The sequence below is a fragment of the Jaculus jaculus genome, chromosome 16 (genome assembly GCF_020740685.1).
Source record: "Jaculus jaculus isolate mJacJac1 chromosome 16, mJacJac1.mat.Y.cur, whole genome shotgun sequence".
Taxonomy (NCBI): Eukaryota; Metazoa; Chordata; class Mammalia; order Rodentia; family Dipodidae; genus Jaculus; species Jaculus jaculus.
The window spans coordinates 33,516,950-33,535,050 of NC_059117.1; the positions used below are offsets into that span (position 1 = coordinate 33,516,950).

Here is an 18,101-nt window from a genome sequence, read left to right on the forward strand (position 1 = left end):
CCCCTCCCATTTGGCCCCTCCTTTTTGAGGTATATGGGTCATGCATTGTGGAGTTAGCCCACAGTTATGGGTAAGATATATGTCTCTGCATATCATGAACCAACATGTGGCTCTGGATAAAAAGATCTTTTAAAACTATTTTATTTATTTTCATTTATTTATTTGAAAGTAAAAAAGAGAGAGGAAGAGACAGATAGGGAGAGTGAAATGGGGCTGGAGAGATGGTTCAGCAGTTAAGGCACTTGCCTGTGAAACCAAACAATCTTGGTTCATTTCCCCAGGACCAATATAAACCAAATGCACAAGGTGGCACAGTCACTTGGAGTTCGTTTGCAATGGCTGGAAGCCCTGGCCCACCCATATTACCTCTCTCTCTCCCTCCCTCTTGCATAAATAAATAAAAATAAAACATGCAACTGAAAACTAAAATAAAATTTAAAAAGAGAGAATAGACACAGCAGGGTCTCCAGCCACTGCAAATGAACTCCATTCACATGTGCTACCTTGTGCATCTCACATTATGTGGGTCCTGGGGAATCAACCTGACCTTAAGCTTAGCAGACAAGCACCTTAGCCATTGAGACATCTCTCAAGCTGGCCTTCTTGATCTACTAAATTTCCTAACTTTCTGTATCCAAAGACTAGGAATTTTTGCTGTGAAAAAGAATGGTTCAGAGGTTCTTTCTTTCTTTATTTATTTTTGAGAGAAAGAAAATGAGGCAGAGAGAGAAAAAGAATGGGAAGACCAGGGCCTTAGCCACTGCTAAGACACATTGGCCCCTTGTGCGCATGTGCGGCATTGTGTGCTTGCGTCTGGCTGTGTGGGGCCTGGAGATTGGAACACGAGTTCTTAGGCTGCTCAGGCAAGTGCCTTAACTGCCATCTCTCCAGCCCCAGAGGTTTTTTTCTAATATGTTCATGCTTATTTCCCATGATTTCTGTTCGGTAGGCAAGCAAAGTTCGGACTACAATCATGGTAGCACACAGGCTGTCCACAGTCCAAAGCGCAGATCTGATTGTGATGGTAAAGGAAGGTACCGTGGTCGAGAAAGGAAGACATGCCGAGCTCATGGCAAAACGAGGGCTGTATTACTCACTTATGATGGCACAGGTAATATTTGATTGACACAAAATCATGTCAGCATGCTTTCCCTGTGACTTTTCAGATAGAATGCCACACTTAAATACACAAGTCCCATACTGCAGTCTTAAATTTCACAAACCAGGGCTGGCTACAGTAGTGTAAACCTGTAATCATAGCACTTGACAGACAGAGGTAGGAGCAGCAGCCAAGATCCAGGCCCAGACTCACGTATGTGTACCTGGTTTTATGCTAGTGCCCCAGAGAAAGCTAGAACTATAAGTGTGTTATCTGCATCCGAAGAGGCTTTTACTAAGATCTGATCCTTCCACTGGTCTCATTGCTTTGAATGAATGCCATATTTACTCCAATTAATTATGAGTGCCTTTTTAGAGGAGAAGGGGGCACAAGAAGCTGTTGTCAGTCAATAACATGTTAGTATGAAATTCATTAGCTCTCTACCAAGGCTTCAGCAAGAGCTGCAAGAGAATACACCATGTTCAGCCAAGCACAATGGCACAAGCCTGTAATCCCAGCATTCAGGAGGCTGAGGAAGGAGGATCATGAGTTCAAGGTCAGTCTGTACCACAGAGCAAGTTCCAGGCCAGCCTGGGCTACAGAATGAAACTCTGTCTAAAGAAAAGGAAGAGGAGAAGAAAGGAAGAAGAAAAATAATTAAGGGGGGGATGTAAAAAAGACTATGGCATTGCCACTTTTAGTAATAAAGCAGCAGCACTTTTGAAGGTACACTTTATAAAATTCCTTTGTTTTTGAAGCATCATTATAATGAGAACATGTACGTTTCTTCATTTAAGGATACTGAAAAGGCAGATGAACGAGGGCAGTCAGTGGCATGTTCTGAAGGAAATACCAGCTGTGTTTCTCTGTGTGCTATGAGCAGCGTGAAGTTAGATTGCACTGACCAATCTGTGGAATCCATCCACCATCCAGAGGTAATGGTTCAAGCTAGGATATAGCTTGGTTGGGAGAGTGCTTGCCTCGCACGCACAAAGGCCTGGGGTTGGATCCTCTGTATCCCATTATCAAGACATGGTGGCACGTAGCTGTAATTCCAGCAATCAGAAGGTAGATGCAGGAGAATCAGAATTTCAAGGTCATAGGGATTTCAAGGACAGTAGAACTTGGGATATATGAGACCCTGGCCAAAAGTAGGGGGCAGAGAGGGAGATGGCTCAGCACATAAGCATGTGCCAATTAAGTATGAGGGTCTCTCAGGCCAACGACTCATAAGTTCAACAACCCAGAAATCACACAAAAAGCTGGGCATAGCCACACAGGTTTGTAACTCCAGTCTGCATGGGGTAGGGGCTTGATAATTGCTGACAGACAGTAGCTCAATGTTGAGGAACAGACCCCTCTCAAGGAAGTATGTGGGGACCCAATGAGAGGACGCCGGACACTCTTCCCTGGCCTCCACATGCATGTGCATGGGGCACACATAGGTGCATACACCATATGTCACAAACACCACACATACATATTCTACCCCCCCCCACACACACACATGCTCAAACACACACATAAAAGGAAGGAAGGGCAGAAGGGAGGAAAAAAAAAACAAGAGGTTAAAGTTCACCTATCATGTGTCCCATGTATTCTCCTAGTTCCACTTAATCCTTCTAAACGTCAGAATTGGTTTACAATAAATTAACACTGTGACACTAAGTTTGCAAAATGTTTTTTCCCAAACTTGTTTTAGCATCACTGTGACCCTCAAAGGAGTCCACCCAAGTCAAAGATTCTTGTTAGAAAAAAAAAAAAAAAAAAACTCATAAGAAAGTTACATTGCAAGGCAAACTATGGCTTAAAACAACACCTTGATGGGCTGTAGAGAAGGCTTAGCAATTAAAGCAATTGCCTGCAAAGCCTAAGGACCCAGGTTTGATTCCCAGGTACCCACGAATGCCAGATGCACAAGGTGGAACATGCATCTGAAGTTTGTATCTATCTATCTATCTATCTATCTATCTATCTGTCTGTCTGTCTGTCTGTCTATCTATCTATCTATCTATCTCTGTCTCCTCTGCTTTTCTTTCTCTCTCTGCCTTTCCCGTTTCTTTCTTTCTTTCTTTCTTTCTTTCTTTCTTTCTTTCTTTCTTTCTTTCTTTTCTTTCTCTCTCTCTCTCTCTCTCTCTCTCTCTCTCTCTCTCTCTCTCTCTCTCTCTCTCTCTCTCATAAATAAATGAATAAATAAATATTTTTAAAACAGCACCTTGAAGTATGGCATATCCCTCAAGGGATGGCCAGCATACTGTGAGTCATAGAAGAATCTAAGTGACACCACTTCATGCAGACAGCGCCCCCAAAAACCACACACACAGATGTGCCAGGAAGGCCTCCAGTCCCAGCAGCTGGTAGAGATTTGTCCCTTGCTTAGTCCATGCTTGCCATTTTCTGCTCCCTACCTTTGGCTCATCCAAATGCTCAAGTCACCCTGCCTGAACCTTACTTGTCATTTACATTCCTCCCCCCACCCCCAGTGCTCTCTTCGGTGTCCACTCTGTCTGGGCTCACTTCCCAATCACACTTTCGCCTCTTTCAACATACCCCGCATACCTGCACACCTGGGAATCCTTGACTGGACCCTGGATGGTGGCTTCAATATTCTGAACCTCCAGCTTCCAAGCCATGCAAATGCTGGTCCACTGCTGCCCTCTCCCCAAACTAGAATTCCATTCTTCTTGGGGCTGACATTAATAGAGATGAACCATCCCTCTGTCTTCCTGCCTGCTTTGTCCTGGTTTCATGGGACAGCTTTCTGCCTAAACCCCTGGACTGTCTGCCATAGCCCCTCTTACCTTTCCTGGCAGTGCCAGTCTTTGGCTTTTCCTTTTAGATATAACCCATGCTACTTTGGTATGTGATCCGCACATTCATCCCTTTCTTCCTCTTCCATCACCTTCTGCTGCAAAAGATCACTGAAATAAACACAGAAAAGAAAATCATTTTCAATTTTTAATGGCTTTTCCTATAGCAGAAAGCCTTTGGTAGTTTCTAACATGCAGTCTGTGACCAACCAACCATCCCTGGATAGAAAACAGAGGTCATTATCTTAATAGGCAAAAAAATAAAAACCTCAATAATCCTCAATAAAAGATTAACATTAGACTGGAGAGATGACTTAGTGATTAAGGCATTTGTCTGCAAAGGCAAAAGACCCAGGTTTAATTCCCCAGGACCCGCATAAGCAAGATGCACAAGGTTCTGGAGTTCGTTTGCAACTACTGAAGGCCTTGGTGTACCCATTCTCTCCATCTCTCTATCTCTCTCTCTTTCTCTCTCTTTCTATCTGCCTCTTTTTTCCTCACACACAAATAAATAAAAATATTTTTAAACATTTTTTAAAAATTAACATTTACTTTATTTAGAAGCATAAGAAACAAGCTACCATAGTCCTCCCAGTAGCCATGATGCAACCAGGGAAGACAGTAAAAAGATTCATACACCCTAGTAGTAGAGAAAAATTTACAATAGCTGGTATCCAATCAAAGCAGTGGTCAGGACCTGGGAGATTGCCCAGAGGTTAAAGGTAAAGCCTGACAAGCTGGTTCAAGTGTCTGGCTATCCATGTAAACTTAGAGCCAAAAAGTGATATAAGCATCTTGTGTCCCATTGTAGTAGTGGGAGACCCTGACATGCACATACACACACACACACACACACACACACACACACAAATTGATTATTTTAAGAATCAGTAACCAGGAGCTGGAGATGGCTTAGCAGTTAAGGTGCTTCCCAGCAAAACCAAAGGACCCAGGCTCAACTTCCCAGTACCCACGTAAAGCCAGATGCACAAGGTGGCACATATGTCTGGATTTCCTTTGCAATGGCTAGAGGCCCTGGCATACTCATTCTTTCTCTTAATCTCCCTGTCTCTCTCTGATTGAAAATAAATAAATTAAAATATATTAAAAATCAGCAATTAAATCAAAAAGGCAGAAAAATAGAGCCCAAATAAAAAAAGGAAAACAAATGATAAAAGCTAGATTCTGAAATGATATGCTTTGTAGCATTAGTAGGCACATTAAATAATTATCATACCTATGTTTCAGGGTGGCTGGGGAGATGACTCAATGAGTAAAATTCTTGCCTCACAAGCCTGAGGACCTGATCCCCAGCACCCATATAAAAGCCAGATGTGGCATCACATGCCTGTAATCTCATCACTGGAGAGGCAGAGACAGGAGGTTCCATAAGGCTTGCTATCTGGCTAGCCTAGCTGAATTGGTGAGCTCAATGTCCAGGGAGGGATCCTATCTCAAAAAATAAGTTTGAGACCAATTGATTCATCAACACTGACATCAACCTGTGGCCTCTACACACATGCACACGTATATTCATGCACTCACCTGTGTATGACCACATACACACATGTAAAAAATAACTATATTTCATAGATGAATACATCAAAGAAAGGAGAAAAATAAAATGCCAAAAAGTTTATTAAATTAGTAGTAAAGTAATTTCCATGAAAACCCAATGGTTTTTGCATTGGTTGAGCAAGTAAGAAAGGGAGAATGCACAATGCTTCGATGCTAAGAATGAAAGAGATGAATTACTGTAGATTCTATATATGCTAAAATAATAAAATCGCCTTATAAAAGCATTTCTCCAAAAATATCCTATGACTCAGATTAAATGTATAAATTCTTTAAAGGTCAAAAATTATCAAAACTCACTTAAGAATAACTTAATAGCTTGAACAATGTCATATCTCTTAAAACAAAATTGAATCTGTACTTAAAAAAACTTTCCATAAGAAAACTCCAGGTTCGGGTGGCTTACTTGTGAATTCTCCAAACACAGAGATGAATACAAAAGAACCTTCATTCTATGAGGCCAACATTATTATTTTGTTATTAAAATTAGAAAAAACAGAAAAGAAAAATTTTAGATGTAAGTGGAAGTATTCATAACAAAACTTAGGAAGTCTAATCCAACAGTATATAAAAGGAACAATATTCACCATCAACAAGTTTTTATAAGTTGGTTTAATATTCAGAAACTAATGATATTTTCTTATTCAAAAAAACTAAAAAGGAGGCTGGAAAGATGGCTTAGAAGTTAAGGCATTTGCCTGCAAAGCCAAAGGACCCAGGTTTGATTTTCCAGGACCCATGTAAGCCAGATGCACAAGGGGACACACAGATCTGGAGTTCATTTGCAGAGACTAGAGGCCCTGACGTGCTCATTCTCTCTCTCCTCTCCTCTCCTCTCCTCTCCTCTCCTCTCCTTTCTTTCCCTCCCTCCTTGAAAATAAATAAATAAAATTTATCCAGGCATGGTAGTACACGCCTTTAATCCCAGCACTTGGGAGGCAGAGGTAGGAGGATTGCCGTGAGTTTGAGGCCACCCTGAGACTACATACTGCATTCCAAGTCAGCCTGGGCTAAAGTGAGACCCTACCTCAAAATACCAAAATAATAATAATAATATAATTATAATTTTTTTTTTAAAAAAGGGGCTAGAGAGATGGCTTAGCGGTTAAGCGCTTGCCTGTGAAACCTAAGGACCCGGTTCAAGGCTCGCTCCCCAGGACCCACATTAGCCAGATGCACAAGGGGGTGCACGCATCTGGAGTTTGTTTGCAGTGGCTGGAGGCCCTGGCGCACCCATTCTCTCTCCCTCTCTCTATCTGCCTCTTTCTGTCCCTCTCTGTCTCTCTCAAATAAATAAACAAAAATAACAAAAAAATTAAAAAAAAAAACTAAAAAGGAAAAACTAGTTATTTCAATCACTGCATAAAATCATATGAAAAAAAATGCTCCATCCATTCCTAATAGCTCTCAGTAAAGGAGACATCAAACAAGTGTTCTTAACCAAAAAAGAACAAATACAGGAGAAAACCCTACGACTAACATCTTCCTAAGCAGTACAGACTAATAGGCAGCGATGCATGTTGTCACCACCTCAAGAACATTGAGCTGAAGGTTCTAGCCTTTGCAATAAGACAAGAAATTAAACATAGTCCAGCCAGGAATGGAAGATGTAAGGCTGTCTCTGTACGCTGATGGCATGAAGCATCTATGTAAATAACCCTACATTTACTCAGCTGTCTACTGTATCAAGATGACCCAGTACAGTCCTGTTTACGACTGCTTGTTTTCTATGTTCCAGCATACTCTCAAAGGAAGGTTTTTAACCAAGGTATTTTGTCCATAGACAAGTCTTCCTGAAGTCTCTCTATTAAAAATACTTAAGTTAAACAAGACTGAATGGTCTTCTGTGGTTTTGGGAACACTGGCTTCTGTTCTAAATGGATCTGTTCACCCAGCATTTTCCATCATCTTTGCAAAAATGGTAACTGTAAGTAGAACTCATTTCTGAATGTCTTTAACAATGTGAACAAATTACAGTCAGAGAGAAGAGCCCCGTTGCACATAACCAGCAGGTAGAAATTAGAACTTCCAGGAGGTCCTAGGGTAACGTCCATGGTAGGAAGATTAGCTAATGTGCTTGGGAATTTAACCACATAGACTGTGTCACATTCAGAAGGGTCTTGTTGGCCTGGTGGTCAGTAAAGGAATCACTTTGTTTCTTGACTTTGACTCCAGTGTTTCATCAGCATTCCTGAACCCTGAAGCGATGAAATAGATAAGTGCAATGACTCTTCTCTCAACTAGCTCAAACAATGATGATGTTTTACTAGAGTCAGCTCAGGGAGGGGGAGTAGGAAGTTGGGATGTGGCCAAGAACTCAGAAAAGTGGACTCCTTTAGGATCTTGTCTTCAGCAGCCCTGTGGTGCGCAGTCACGCTTCATGAATATGTTGTAATGACTGAGTGCATGCATGGTGTCAAGGCTCCCACATTCCAGGAAGTGCTTACTCCAGGTTCTCGACATTAGAACCCAGAGTCACGAAAATTCTGTAAAGCAACAGTTCAAAGTGCTGACTTCATTGAAAATAAACTGTGACAAGAGCAGGTATCACACTAACTTGTCTGATTTTATGTCTACAAAGCAAATGTGAGAATATTAAAATTAATTTAGTCATGAGTACTACATACAGATAATAGAATAATGGTAGGATGTATTTTACCCTGAAATGGGAAGTCTCTTTTGTATATTCCTCTAGAAAATATTTTTCTTCTGTTTCTTTTACATTTATCTCCAACACTCTGATAAAAAAAAAAAAACCTGTTTAATTTCAGATCTTTGAAGACCATGATAAAAGTACATTGAAGCGGGATGCAGAAATCTATTCCGTGATATTAGTCATTTTTGGCATTGTTTGTTTTGTCAGTTATTTCATGCAGGTAAACTTTTTAAAAATCTTTTTATTTTAAAACCTTTTTACTTAAAGCTTGAGAGAGAGAATAAGTGAGTGCATGGGTGTGCTAAAGCTTCTTACCATTTCAAAGGAGCTCCAGACTCATGCACCACTTTGCACACCTGACTTTATGTGAATCAAACCCAAGCCAGCAGGCTCTACATGCAAGCGCCTTACACTGATGAGACATCCGCCAAGCCTTCACGCACGTAAACTTTTAACAAACTAGACAACATTGTCACGATGATATATTGCCATGTGCTTCTCTTTAATCAACCTAAAAATATAATAACTAAATATCACATAGAAATAGAAGAGAGTGTAAAGTATAAATGATCTTTGTTCAATTCCTAGGGATATTTTTATGGTCGAGCTGGGGAGAGCTTAGCCATGAGATTAAGACGGTTGGCATTCAAAGCTATGTTATATCAGGTCAGTGCATTTAACTGTTCTCTTATTTAAAATGTATTGCAAAATAGTCAAGTCTTCAGTTCATCAATGATTGCCTTAGTCTTTCAAATAATGCTTTTTTAAAATACCACGCAGCAAAAATGTGGCACAAAAATTCTTTGTCTTTTTTTAAAAATTTTTACTTACTCATTTATTTATTTTACTTACGTGTTTTCATTTGGTGCATGTGGGTTCACCTGTGGAGACCAGCTATTGACACTGGGTGTCTTCCTCAATTTCTTCTCCACTTCACTTACTAAGTAAGGCAAGGTCTCTTGAATGAACCTGAGTTCACCAGTTTGCCTAGTCTACCTAGCTAGCCAGTTTATTCCTCTGAGGCCTTGTCCCTGCTGCCTAGGTTTATATCCCCCAGCATTGACATGGGCTTTAGGAAGTTGTGACTTCAAACTCCCGTCCTCACACCTACCTTACCTTACCCCTAAAAGCAAAGGCTTATATACTGAGCCTCTCCCTGACCCTGGACATCAGAATGCTCCTAGCATTTTTTTTTTCTAGTAAAAATAATTCTAAAGGGTTGGAGAAATGACTTAGTGTTTAAGGCACTTACCTGTAAATCCTAAGGACCCAGGTTTGATTCCCCAGGACGCACATAAGTCAGATGCACAAGATGGTGCATGTGTCTGGAGTTCATTTGCAGTGGCTGGAGACTCAGGTGCCCATTCTTTCTATCTGCTTCTCTCTGTCTGTCTCTCCCCCTGCCCCAGTAAATAAATAAATTAAATATTTTTTTAAAGTAAAATCAAAATAGTTCTAGATTCCCATGTTTGAAAATAAGATTCACAGAAAACAAAACCACTTCTATTCATTGTATTCAACTTGACAAATCTTTCTTTTAATGCACAATGTGATTTTCTGGGATAAGGATGGAAGGGACAAGTTAAAACTGAAAAAGAGAGGCTAGAGAGATTGCTTAGTGGTCAAGGTGCTTGCTGGCAAAGCCAAAAGACCCAGGTTTAATCTCTCCTGTACCCATGTAAAGCCAGTGGCACTTGTGTCTGGAATTCCTTTGCAGTGGCTAGAGGCCATGGCAAACCCATTTTCTCTCTTTTGCTCTCTCTGTCTTCCTCTTTCTTTTTTTTTCTCTCTCTCCAATAAATAAAATACTTAAAAAAAAAAAAAACTGCAAAGGACAGAACTCCAGCATCTCCAGGGCATCTTTACAGGAAAGCAGTTGACAATTTTCCTAGTTCCCATCCACAGGCCAGTGTGAGTTTTTCTCTCCGGTCTCTCTGCTCTTGTGGAAAGAGTCTTGCACTCAAATAACTGGGGTCTAGCTGGAGGTCTGCCTGCTCCGCAAAGATGATCAATCATTGGTGGGAAACAGCTGAAATAGGTGGATCAAGTAGTAATCTTCAGAGTGAGTCTCTGGGGCAAGTGACAGGTATGTCGCAGACTGGCACCTCTGAAATTCTTTCATGAGGCCGAGGTGGATTGGGTTACCCTGAAAGCCAATAATCAAGAGAGCCCTTTGCCTTGCTTCTGTCACCAGAGTTCTCCAAGAAAGAGCAAATAGCTTCCTGCCAGGGCAATTTCTTTGCAGAAATACAGTTACTGTCATTCCAGCTGAGTCGTCGGAGCTAGCTTTTACATCCTGTGACTTTCAGGAGTCAGGGCCCGCAGTGTCAGGACTGTAAGATACAGAACGCCAGAGAAGCACACTGGCTCTTCCTGCCCCGACCTGCTGTCCTCCAGCAGTTGGCGCCCCGACACCCTATGCACAGAAGGGTCCTGTCCCAATCGTTGTCCCACATTAGAAGACACCCATAGTCTAAAGTAGTAAACTTCTCTTTGAGGGATCATCAAGAGATTTAACACCTGGATTTATCAGGCCTGGAAAATTTGTACTTTTTTAAATCTAGTAACACCTTATGAGCTTACCTCAAATCTTTGATGCAAGTCTGACTGTAATTAACTAAGACTATAATTAACACTTGTTGACTTGTTTTGATCATCATTAATTCAGGGTTTGTTTGTTTGGTTTTTTTTTATTTTCCTGTTCGGGGATATTTATATTTCTATCATTTTTGTTTCCTGAATGTCTGGATACTTTTACACAGACAAATCAAATATACATTTAACATTCCCCATGCGTGTCTGTGAACTTCCTCTCTGTTCACGGAATGTATTAGATCTCAAGCCTCAGGCAGTTCAGCCAGTGAATCTCTTGTTAATCTGATATCTTGGTGGGGAATATGGACACTAATCCTTTTTCTAGCTTTAACCTTGAAGACCAACAGAGTAACCATCTTGAATAAAATAGTCTCGGCTCATAACAGCATCTGCTCTGTAAGCCATAAGCTCTGTCCTTTATGAACTATGACGAGACACACCAAGAGCCACATGCTACTTAACAAGCATTACTGGATTCCCACAAGTCCACTCGGGTCCCTCAGTGTATTGTTGCGGTGCCTCACTTTCTGGCTTGGCTTTCTGTCCTAAGATAAGACTTTGGAAGCTCAGAAGGCATGCTGAGGCTTGTAGCACTTTTTTTTAACCATTGTGGAATCTCACTGAAGCAGACGTATTTATAGAATCAGGTGTGGTTTCTGAAGGTACAGTCTACCTTTTTATGTGATCCTTAAAGTTAAAAAAAAAAAAATTCACATTACTGCTAACTTTCATGATTGAAAATACTTGTTCGTTGAGTTTCAAAGCTAAATTTCTATTCCTGAGTGGTAAATTTTAACCTACAAATCTGGGTGGGAGAGTTGAAGCATATTTTTGCCTATTTCTCTCTAAGTTAGAGTGGTTATAATGACGAGTGGGGAGGGAATGTTTCAATTTTAAGTGATCATTCAGAGACTCAAAACGTCCTGAAGCTACTTCCAAAAGAGCTGACAAGGCCTGAAGCTAGAGAAGACAGAAGAAATGACGGTACCATCATGCTTCAGTCAGAGGAGAACAAGATCATTTCTTTAAGCACCCTGGCCTCGGGGATACTAAGGTTCAAATCCTGGCCTCAGCCCCTGCCAGCTGTGTGGCCTTGGACATGTCACTTATCTGTCAGTGTGTCCAGTTCCCAGTTTACAAAATGTGGGTTATCATAGTATCAACTCCATACCATTGTGGTGAGTGAAAGAGAAAATACACACCAAGGACTTACAGTGCGACCAGGCTTGTATTTCTAGTCGAATTTATTGGCAGGACGGAAATATACAGCAAGAAGCCTGATAGCCTTACTTGTAATTGTTTTACCACCAGAAGGAGGAAACGCGAGCAATTTTCACTCAATACCAGAGAAGCTTGAGGAAATCTGCTAAATATTTTGACACATATGGCATCACACAGGAAAGCAGTCACTAGAGTGCACAATTGCTGATGTGTTGCAAAACACTTTAGGACATCTTACTGACAACGTAGGTTGACTAAGACTATTTGCGGCTTTGTAGCCATGCCATAGTAAGTTACTACAGATTCAGAACGTACTCTCCGATTTTAATTCTTTTCTATACTTTTACTTTAGATTATGGCTAAAATTTTCTTGGGTAGCCCATGTCAGGTTGAAATCTAGAAGCAATTGGAAAATATATGGAATCTCGTAAGTTGAAGGAGGGAATTATACAATAACAAAGACTTGACTTCCAGTTCAAGTATTCTAGCAGCATTACACTATTGTTGCACATGGGGATTGGCTTCTTAGAGGGGTCATGTCTTCACGTAACGTGCACTGAAGACTGTGACCTCTGAGGAGTGGTGGCTTTGGGGCACCTAGGATCCTTGATCCTTGGGGCCACTTCCTCTTGTAGGGGCTCACAGAACGGTGTTCCTGCGCTGGGATTGCACCTGCCCTGGCCCCTTCATATCCACCCAGGGCTGCCTTCTTCAAACACACTGCGTGGTCAGGGCATAGACCTCCATGGTGCTTTTGTTTCCTAGACAGCAGCGGGCATGAGAGTCCGGGCAATAAACCGTGAGGTTTGAATGCTCTTTCCTCACTAAAACGGAACCATTTCTTTTTTTTTTTTTCAATCTTCACCTGGTTTTAATCCACAAATGATGCAAGTGGTTTCAGCAAGTGGAAGAAAACATATTCCTCAGGCTGAGAAGCCCTGAGACTTGCTCTCTCCCTCAGTCACTGGAAATGAAATGGGTTCTTACCTTAAGCTTCTCTTGTTCCTGATTTTGCTCTGTCCTCGGCAGACTTCATGCTTGTTTCTTTTTCTTCTTTCATGTATTTATTTGAGACAGACAGAGAGAGGGGGAGTTCATGGCTGTACCAGAGCCTCTAGCCACTGTAAATGAACTCCAGACGCCTGTGCCGCCCTGTGCATCTGGCTTACGTGGGTCTTGGGGTATTTAACCTGGGTCCTTAGGCTTCTCAGGCAAGCGCCTCAACCACTAAGCCATCTCCCAGCCCCTATGATAACCATTAACAATGATTATTCTACAAAATTATAACATGATAATGACACCCTGCTGTGGAATTACGTTCCTCAGTAAATACCAAAATGTAGAGACTTATGAAATAAGAAGGAAAAATGTCTGTTGGTTTATAGTTTTCACATGAATTGAGTGGCAAGTGAGGAGGGAGGAAAAGGCCTTCACAGCTGACCCTGGAAAAAATCACAGAGCCTGGGAGATTGTTTCTGATGAGCATATCTTAATTTCGTTTCTCTCCAGGATATCGCGTGGTTTGATGACAAGGAAAACAGCACGGGAGCCTTGACCACAACCTTAGCCACAGATATAGAAGAAATTCAAGGGGTATGTTGTTTTATTTTTAAGGAATGTGCTGTGTGTGGCCTGCACACAAGTGCCTATGCTGCGTGTGAGCTCTGCTGAGGCAACTCACATCTTTAAGGTGACCACGTGGTCTCCCAGCTGACGGGGAACTCTAGGGAAAGATATGAGAATGTCTTTGAGAACTGGAGACTTTTTTTTCTTTTCTTTCTTTCTTTCTTTATTTATTTATTTTTGGCATGTGTTACAATGTGTGTTACATAGTGTGTGTGTGTGTGTGTGTGTGTGTGTGTGTGTGTGTGTGTGTTGGAGAGAGATTTATGTAAATGTGAGTGTGCTTGTGTCACGGCAAGTGCATGGAGGTCCTTGCCATTCTCATCTTGTTTGAGGCCGGATCTCTCATTGTTGTTCATCAACACATTTGCCAGGCTAGCTGGCCCTGTAACCTCTGTAAGGTTCTGTCTCCACCTCCCTCCTCACTATAGGTGCACATGGAGTGCAGAAGCTCACAACTGCATCTGTCTCTTTAAGGGCGCTGGGGATCTGACCTCAGGGACCCAGGCTTGCACAGCAGGTGCTCTGCCCAGCACCAAGATTTTTTTTTAAGTATTTTATTCATTTCCAAGAAAAGAGAGAAAGACAGGGGAGGGAGAGAATGGGCACACCAGGGATGCCAGCCACTGCAAGCGAGCTCCAGGTGCATGTGCCACTTTGTACATGTGGCTTTACATGGCCTGGGGCTGAAGGTTTTGACTGTGGAATGGTCATGCACCAGCGACCACACCACTCGTGAAGCCGACTCTCCGTCTCTCAGCAACCATTAACTGCCATTAGCTACTCCAGGAGGTGTGGGGTCTCAGGGGCCTTCTCCCATCCAGGGTGAGATACTGATATGCCATGAGTTCACAAGTGTAACAGCATTTCACAACCCTCCTCCACAAGATCTCTTCCTGTACCTTCTTCCACGAACGCCCCACGAGCTTTAGAGGGTTGGCTTAGATGGCCTGTTTGAGGCTGAGTATACACTAGTCACTTTTTCTTGGCAGTTTTGCCAGTTATGCATCTCTGCGGTAACCTCTGCCCATTATATTCAGGAACTTCTGTAATTGAGGCTTCAACAAGTATTAATGGATAGGACTAAATATCAGAATTTAGAAGGCAGCTCAATAGGCTATCCATGTTATAGAGTAACAGAAGTAAGTGCCACACTAGAGCCTATGTCCCTAGACATGGGCTTTCAGCCAGGTTTACACTAGCAGACATGAACCTTCTGTGACGCAAATCCAATCAAAGATCTGTATAGTTTTAACCTAAAATAAGGAAGCTTTAGCACATGCAATAGCAGAAATGGGAGAGGAGGGGTAGAGAGATGGCTTAAAGGTTAAGGCACTTGCCTGTGAAGCCTAAAGACCCAGGTTCAGTTCCCCAGAATCTACAGAAGCCAGATGCACATAGTGGCACATTCATCTGGAGTTTGTTTGCAGTGTCCAAAGGCCCTGATATGCTCATTCTCTCTTCCTACCTCTCTCTTTTTTTCTTTTACTCCCCCTCATAAATAAGTAAATAAATATAAAAATAAAGAAATAAAGAAATAGAAAAATACATGGGAGAGGAAAGAAGATACCAAGAGTTAGTCAGAGAAAAGGACTCGGTGAAATAGCAGGGAAAGAAAATATAAGAAGAAAGAAAACACACCCACTACATATTCATTTAATTTTGTTTTGAGACAGGGTCACACTATATAGCCCGGGCTGGCCTCAAACTCACGATACTCCTGCCTCAGCCTCCAAATGCTAGGGTTACAAAAGTGTGCCATAAGTTCCAAAAGAAATTTTTGTTTGTTTGTTCTTTTGGTTTTTTGAGGCAGGGCCTCACTCTAGTTCAGGCTGACCTGGAATTCACTATGAGTCTCAGGGTGGCCTCGAACTCATGGCAATCCTTCTACTGCTGCCTCCCGGGTGCTGAGATTAAAGGCGTGAGCCACCATGCCCAAGAAATTTTAATGAAAGAGAAAAGTTTAGTTTTTCATTTCCCAAGAAACTAAGGCCTTATCTGAAGGATGTTTAACAAATCAGATGCATATTTCTGCTAGTTGATACCCAGAGCCAGTTGTGAAGAGGTATGACATCATGGTCTAGCACATCGCATGTGGTCATGTGGTTATTCATCATTTTCAAAGTCAATGACATGACCTCTTCTCTTCAAAAGTGTGAGGAACATGAAGTTTTTAAGGAGAAAAGGACAAATTATTAGCCAGGCATGGAAGGGAGAGGAGGAAACCAAAACTGAAACCAAAAAGTGAATAGAGAGCTGGAGGGATAGCCTAGCAAAAATTAAATTATTTGCCTGCAAAGCCAAAGGACCCAGGTTCAATTCCCCAATTCCCACATTAGCTAGATGCACAAGAGGGCACATGCATCTGAAGTTTGTTTGCAGTGGCTGGAGGCCCAGGCATGCCCATTCTCTCCCTGCCCCCACCTCTTTCTCTGTCAAATAAATAAATAAATAAAAATAAAATTATTTTTAAAAAGTGAATAGAGGGCTGGAAAGATGGCTTAATGGTTAAGGCACTTGCCTGTAAAACCTAAGGACCCATGTTCAACTCTCCAGATCCCATGTAAGCCTGATGCACAAAGGTGAGGCAAGTGCAAGGTCACACATGCCCACTAGGTTGTGCAAGCATCTGGAGTTAGATTGCAGTGGTTGAGGCCCTGGCACACCACTTCTCTCTCTACCCATCTATCTATCATCAATCTATCTATCTACGTATTTTTCTCTTTCTTTCTTTCAAATAGATAAATAAATAAAATATATGTATTTTTTTAAGTGAACAGCACCAGGTGTGGTGGCGCACACCTTTAATCCCAGCACTCAGGAGGCAGAGGTAGGAGGATCACTGTGAGTTCGAGGCCACCCTAAGACTACATAGTGAATTCCAGGTCAGCCTGGGCTAGAGTGAGACCCTCCCTCAAACAACAACGAACAGCCATGTCTAGCAACCCTTGGGTTCCACCAGACAATACTAATAGAATTCAAAAACATTTTCTAAATAGTTTCTTTTTGATAAAGAATGACCCCTTTGTTGTTAAATTGTGGGAGGTGGTGGGATTTAGATGACTAAGTTCCCGTTCATCCTGTCCCCTACTCCTGTTTTCCTGCCTCAGAATGACTGAGCACTTCTGCGCCTACCTCCCATTTTCCTACCTATTTTCTTAGGAGGGCACGGGGGGGGGGGGGGAGGAGGAGGGATACAGTGACATCTGACATCATTATTACTAGAGCAGCAAATTATCATCTAGGCAACCCATAACAATTACATATTCCTTTTGGAAATGATTTTCATAGGCTATGACAACTATTCTAAATTTTGTAACTTATACATACCCAGTTTGTTCACTAGTTACTACCAAGAATAAATATATCAAAGAATACAAGTGGGTTACAATTGTTAACTTGCCTCTGTCTAGGTTGGAGAAACTAATGTGATGATAGATAAAGAGATGAACAGAAAAGGGGCTGTCTTCTTTATCTCTTCATGAAGTTCTTGTTTGTTGTTGCTTCAGAAGGCAAAGCTCTGAGGTTCTGGCATACAGGTTGCAAATTCCAAAACATGGCTGGTGAGCTTTCACCAGTACACATGGAGAAACGTGATGGGTAGCATTTCACTTCCTAGTGACATAGTGAGAATAGAATTTGTCTCCACTGATGATAGAGTGATCAAATGACACCTTCTACACTTAGGATTCCATTACAGCTCTCCCATAATTCCGTTCAAAACCTGATTTCACAAAAATTGTACATTTTCATTTATTGTGCTGGTATTTTCCTCTTACTACCTTTCAAGTCTTCTGAGTGAAAGAGGTGTTCTTACCAGCAGCTACAGTTTAGGTGTGAAGCATATCTTTGAGAATGTATTTTCTCCAACTAAAAAACCAAAGTAGCACTGACAAGCCAATTACTGTCTTTACATTCATTTGTTGTTTCTAATAAATGGTATTGCATCTGAGCCACATTAATGGGAATATTTCTCAGCCTGACTTTTTGGTTTTTTTTTTGAGGCAAGCCCAACAGACTGGCCTATTATTATTATTATTATTTTTATTATTATCATTATTATTATTTTAGAGAGAGAGAATTGGCATGCCAGGGCCTCAGCCACTGAAGTCGAACTCCAGATGCTTACACCACCTAATGGGCATGTGTGACCTTGTGCTTGCCTTAATTTCGTATGTCTGGCTTACAGGGAATCTGGACTGTCGAACATGAGTCCTTGGGTTTCGCCCTAACTGCCAAGTATCTCTTCATCCCTCAGCCTCATTCTTTACCTGACTGATGCTACTAACCATATAAAAGATTCATTTTTTGATTTGGCTTTATAAAGTAGGGTCTCATTCTAGCCCAGGCTGACCTGGGATTCCCTATATAGCCTCAAGCTGTCCTTCAACTCATGGTGATCCTCCTACCACTGCCTCCCAAGTGCTGTGATTAAGGTGTGCGCCACCATGCTTAACTCACCTGCAAGATTCTTATTCAATTAGTAAACTGCTAGATGAGTGCAACTATGCTCATCAAATCA

The 18,101-nt window shown here is 41.6% G+C and overlaps 1 protein-coding gene across 1 annotated transcript in view; it reads left to right on the forward strand.

The window, feature by feature from the left end:
- Window positions 1–18,101, forward strand: part of Abcb5 (ATP binding cassette subfamily B member 5) — a 150,109-nt gene that overhangs the window by 91,307 nt on the left and 40,701 nt on the right. The window contains exons 11-16 of the mRNA XM_045135642.1: window positions 950–1,111; window positions 1,897–2,034; window positions 7,268–7,411; window positions 8,256–8,360; window positions 8,729–8,806; window positions 13,466–13,549. Of these exons, the coding sequence (XP_044991577.1) occupies window positions 950–1,111; window positions 1,897–2,034; window positions 7,268–7,411; window positions 8,256–8,360; window positions 8,729–8,806; window positions 13,466–13,549 (711 nt within the window). The remainder of the gene's footprint in view (window positions 1–949; window positions 1,112–1,896; window positions 2,035–7,267; window positions 7,412–8,255; window positions 8,361–8,728; window positions 8,807–13,465; window positions 13,550–18,101) is intronic.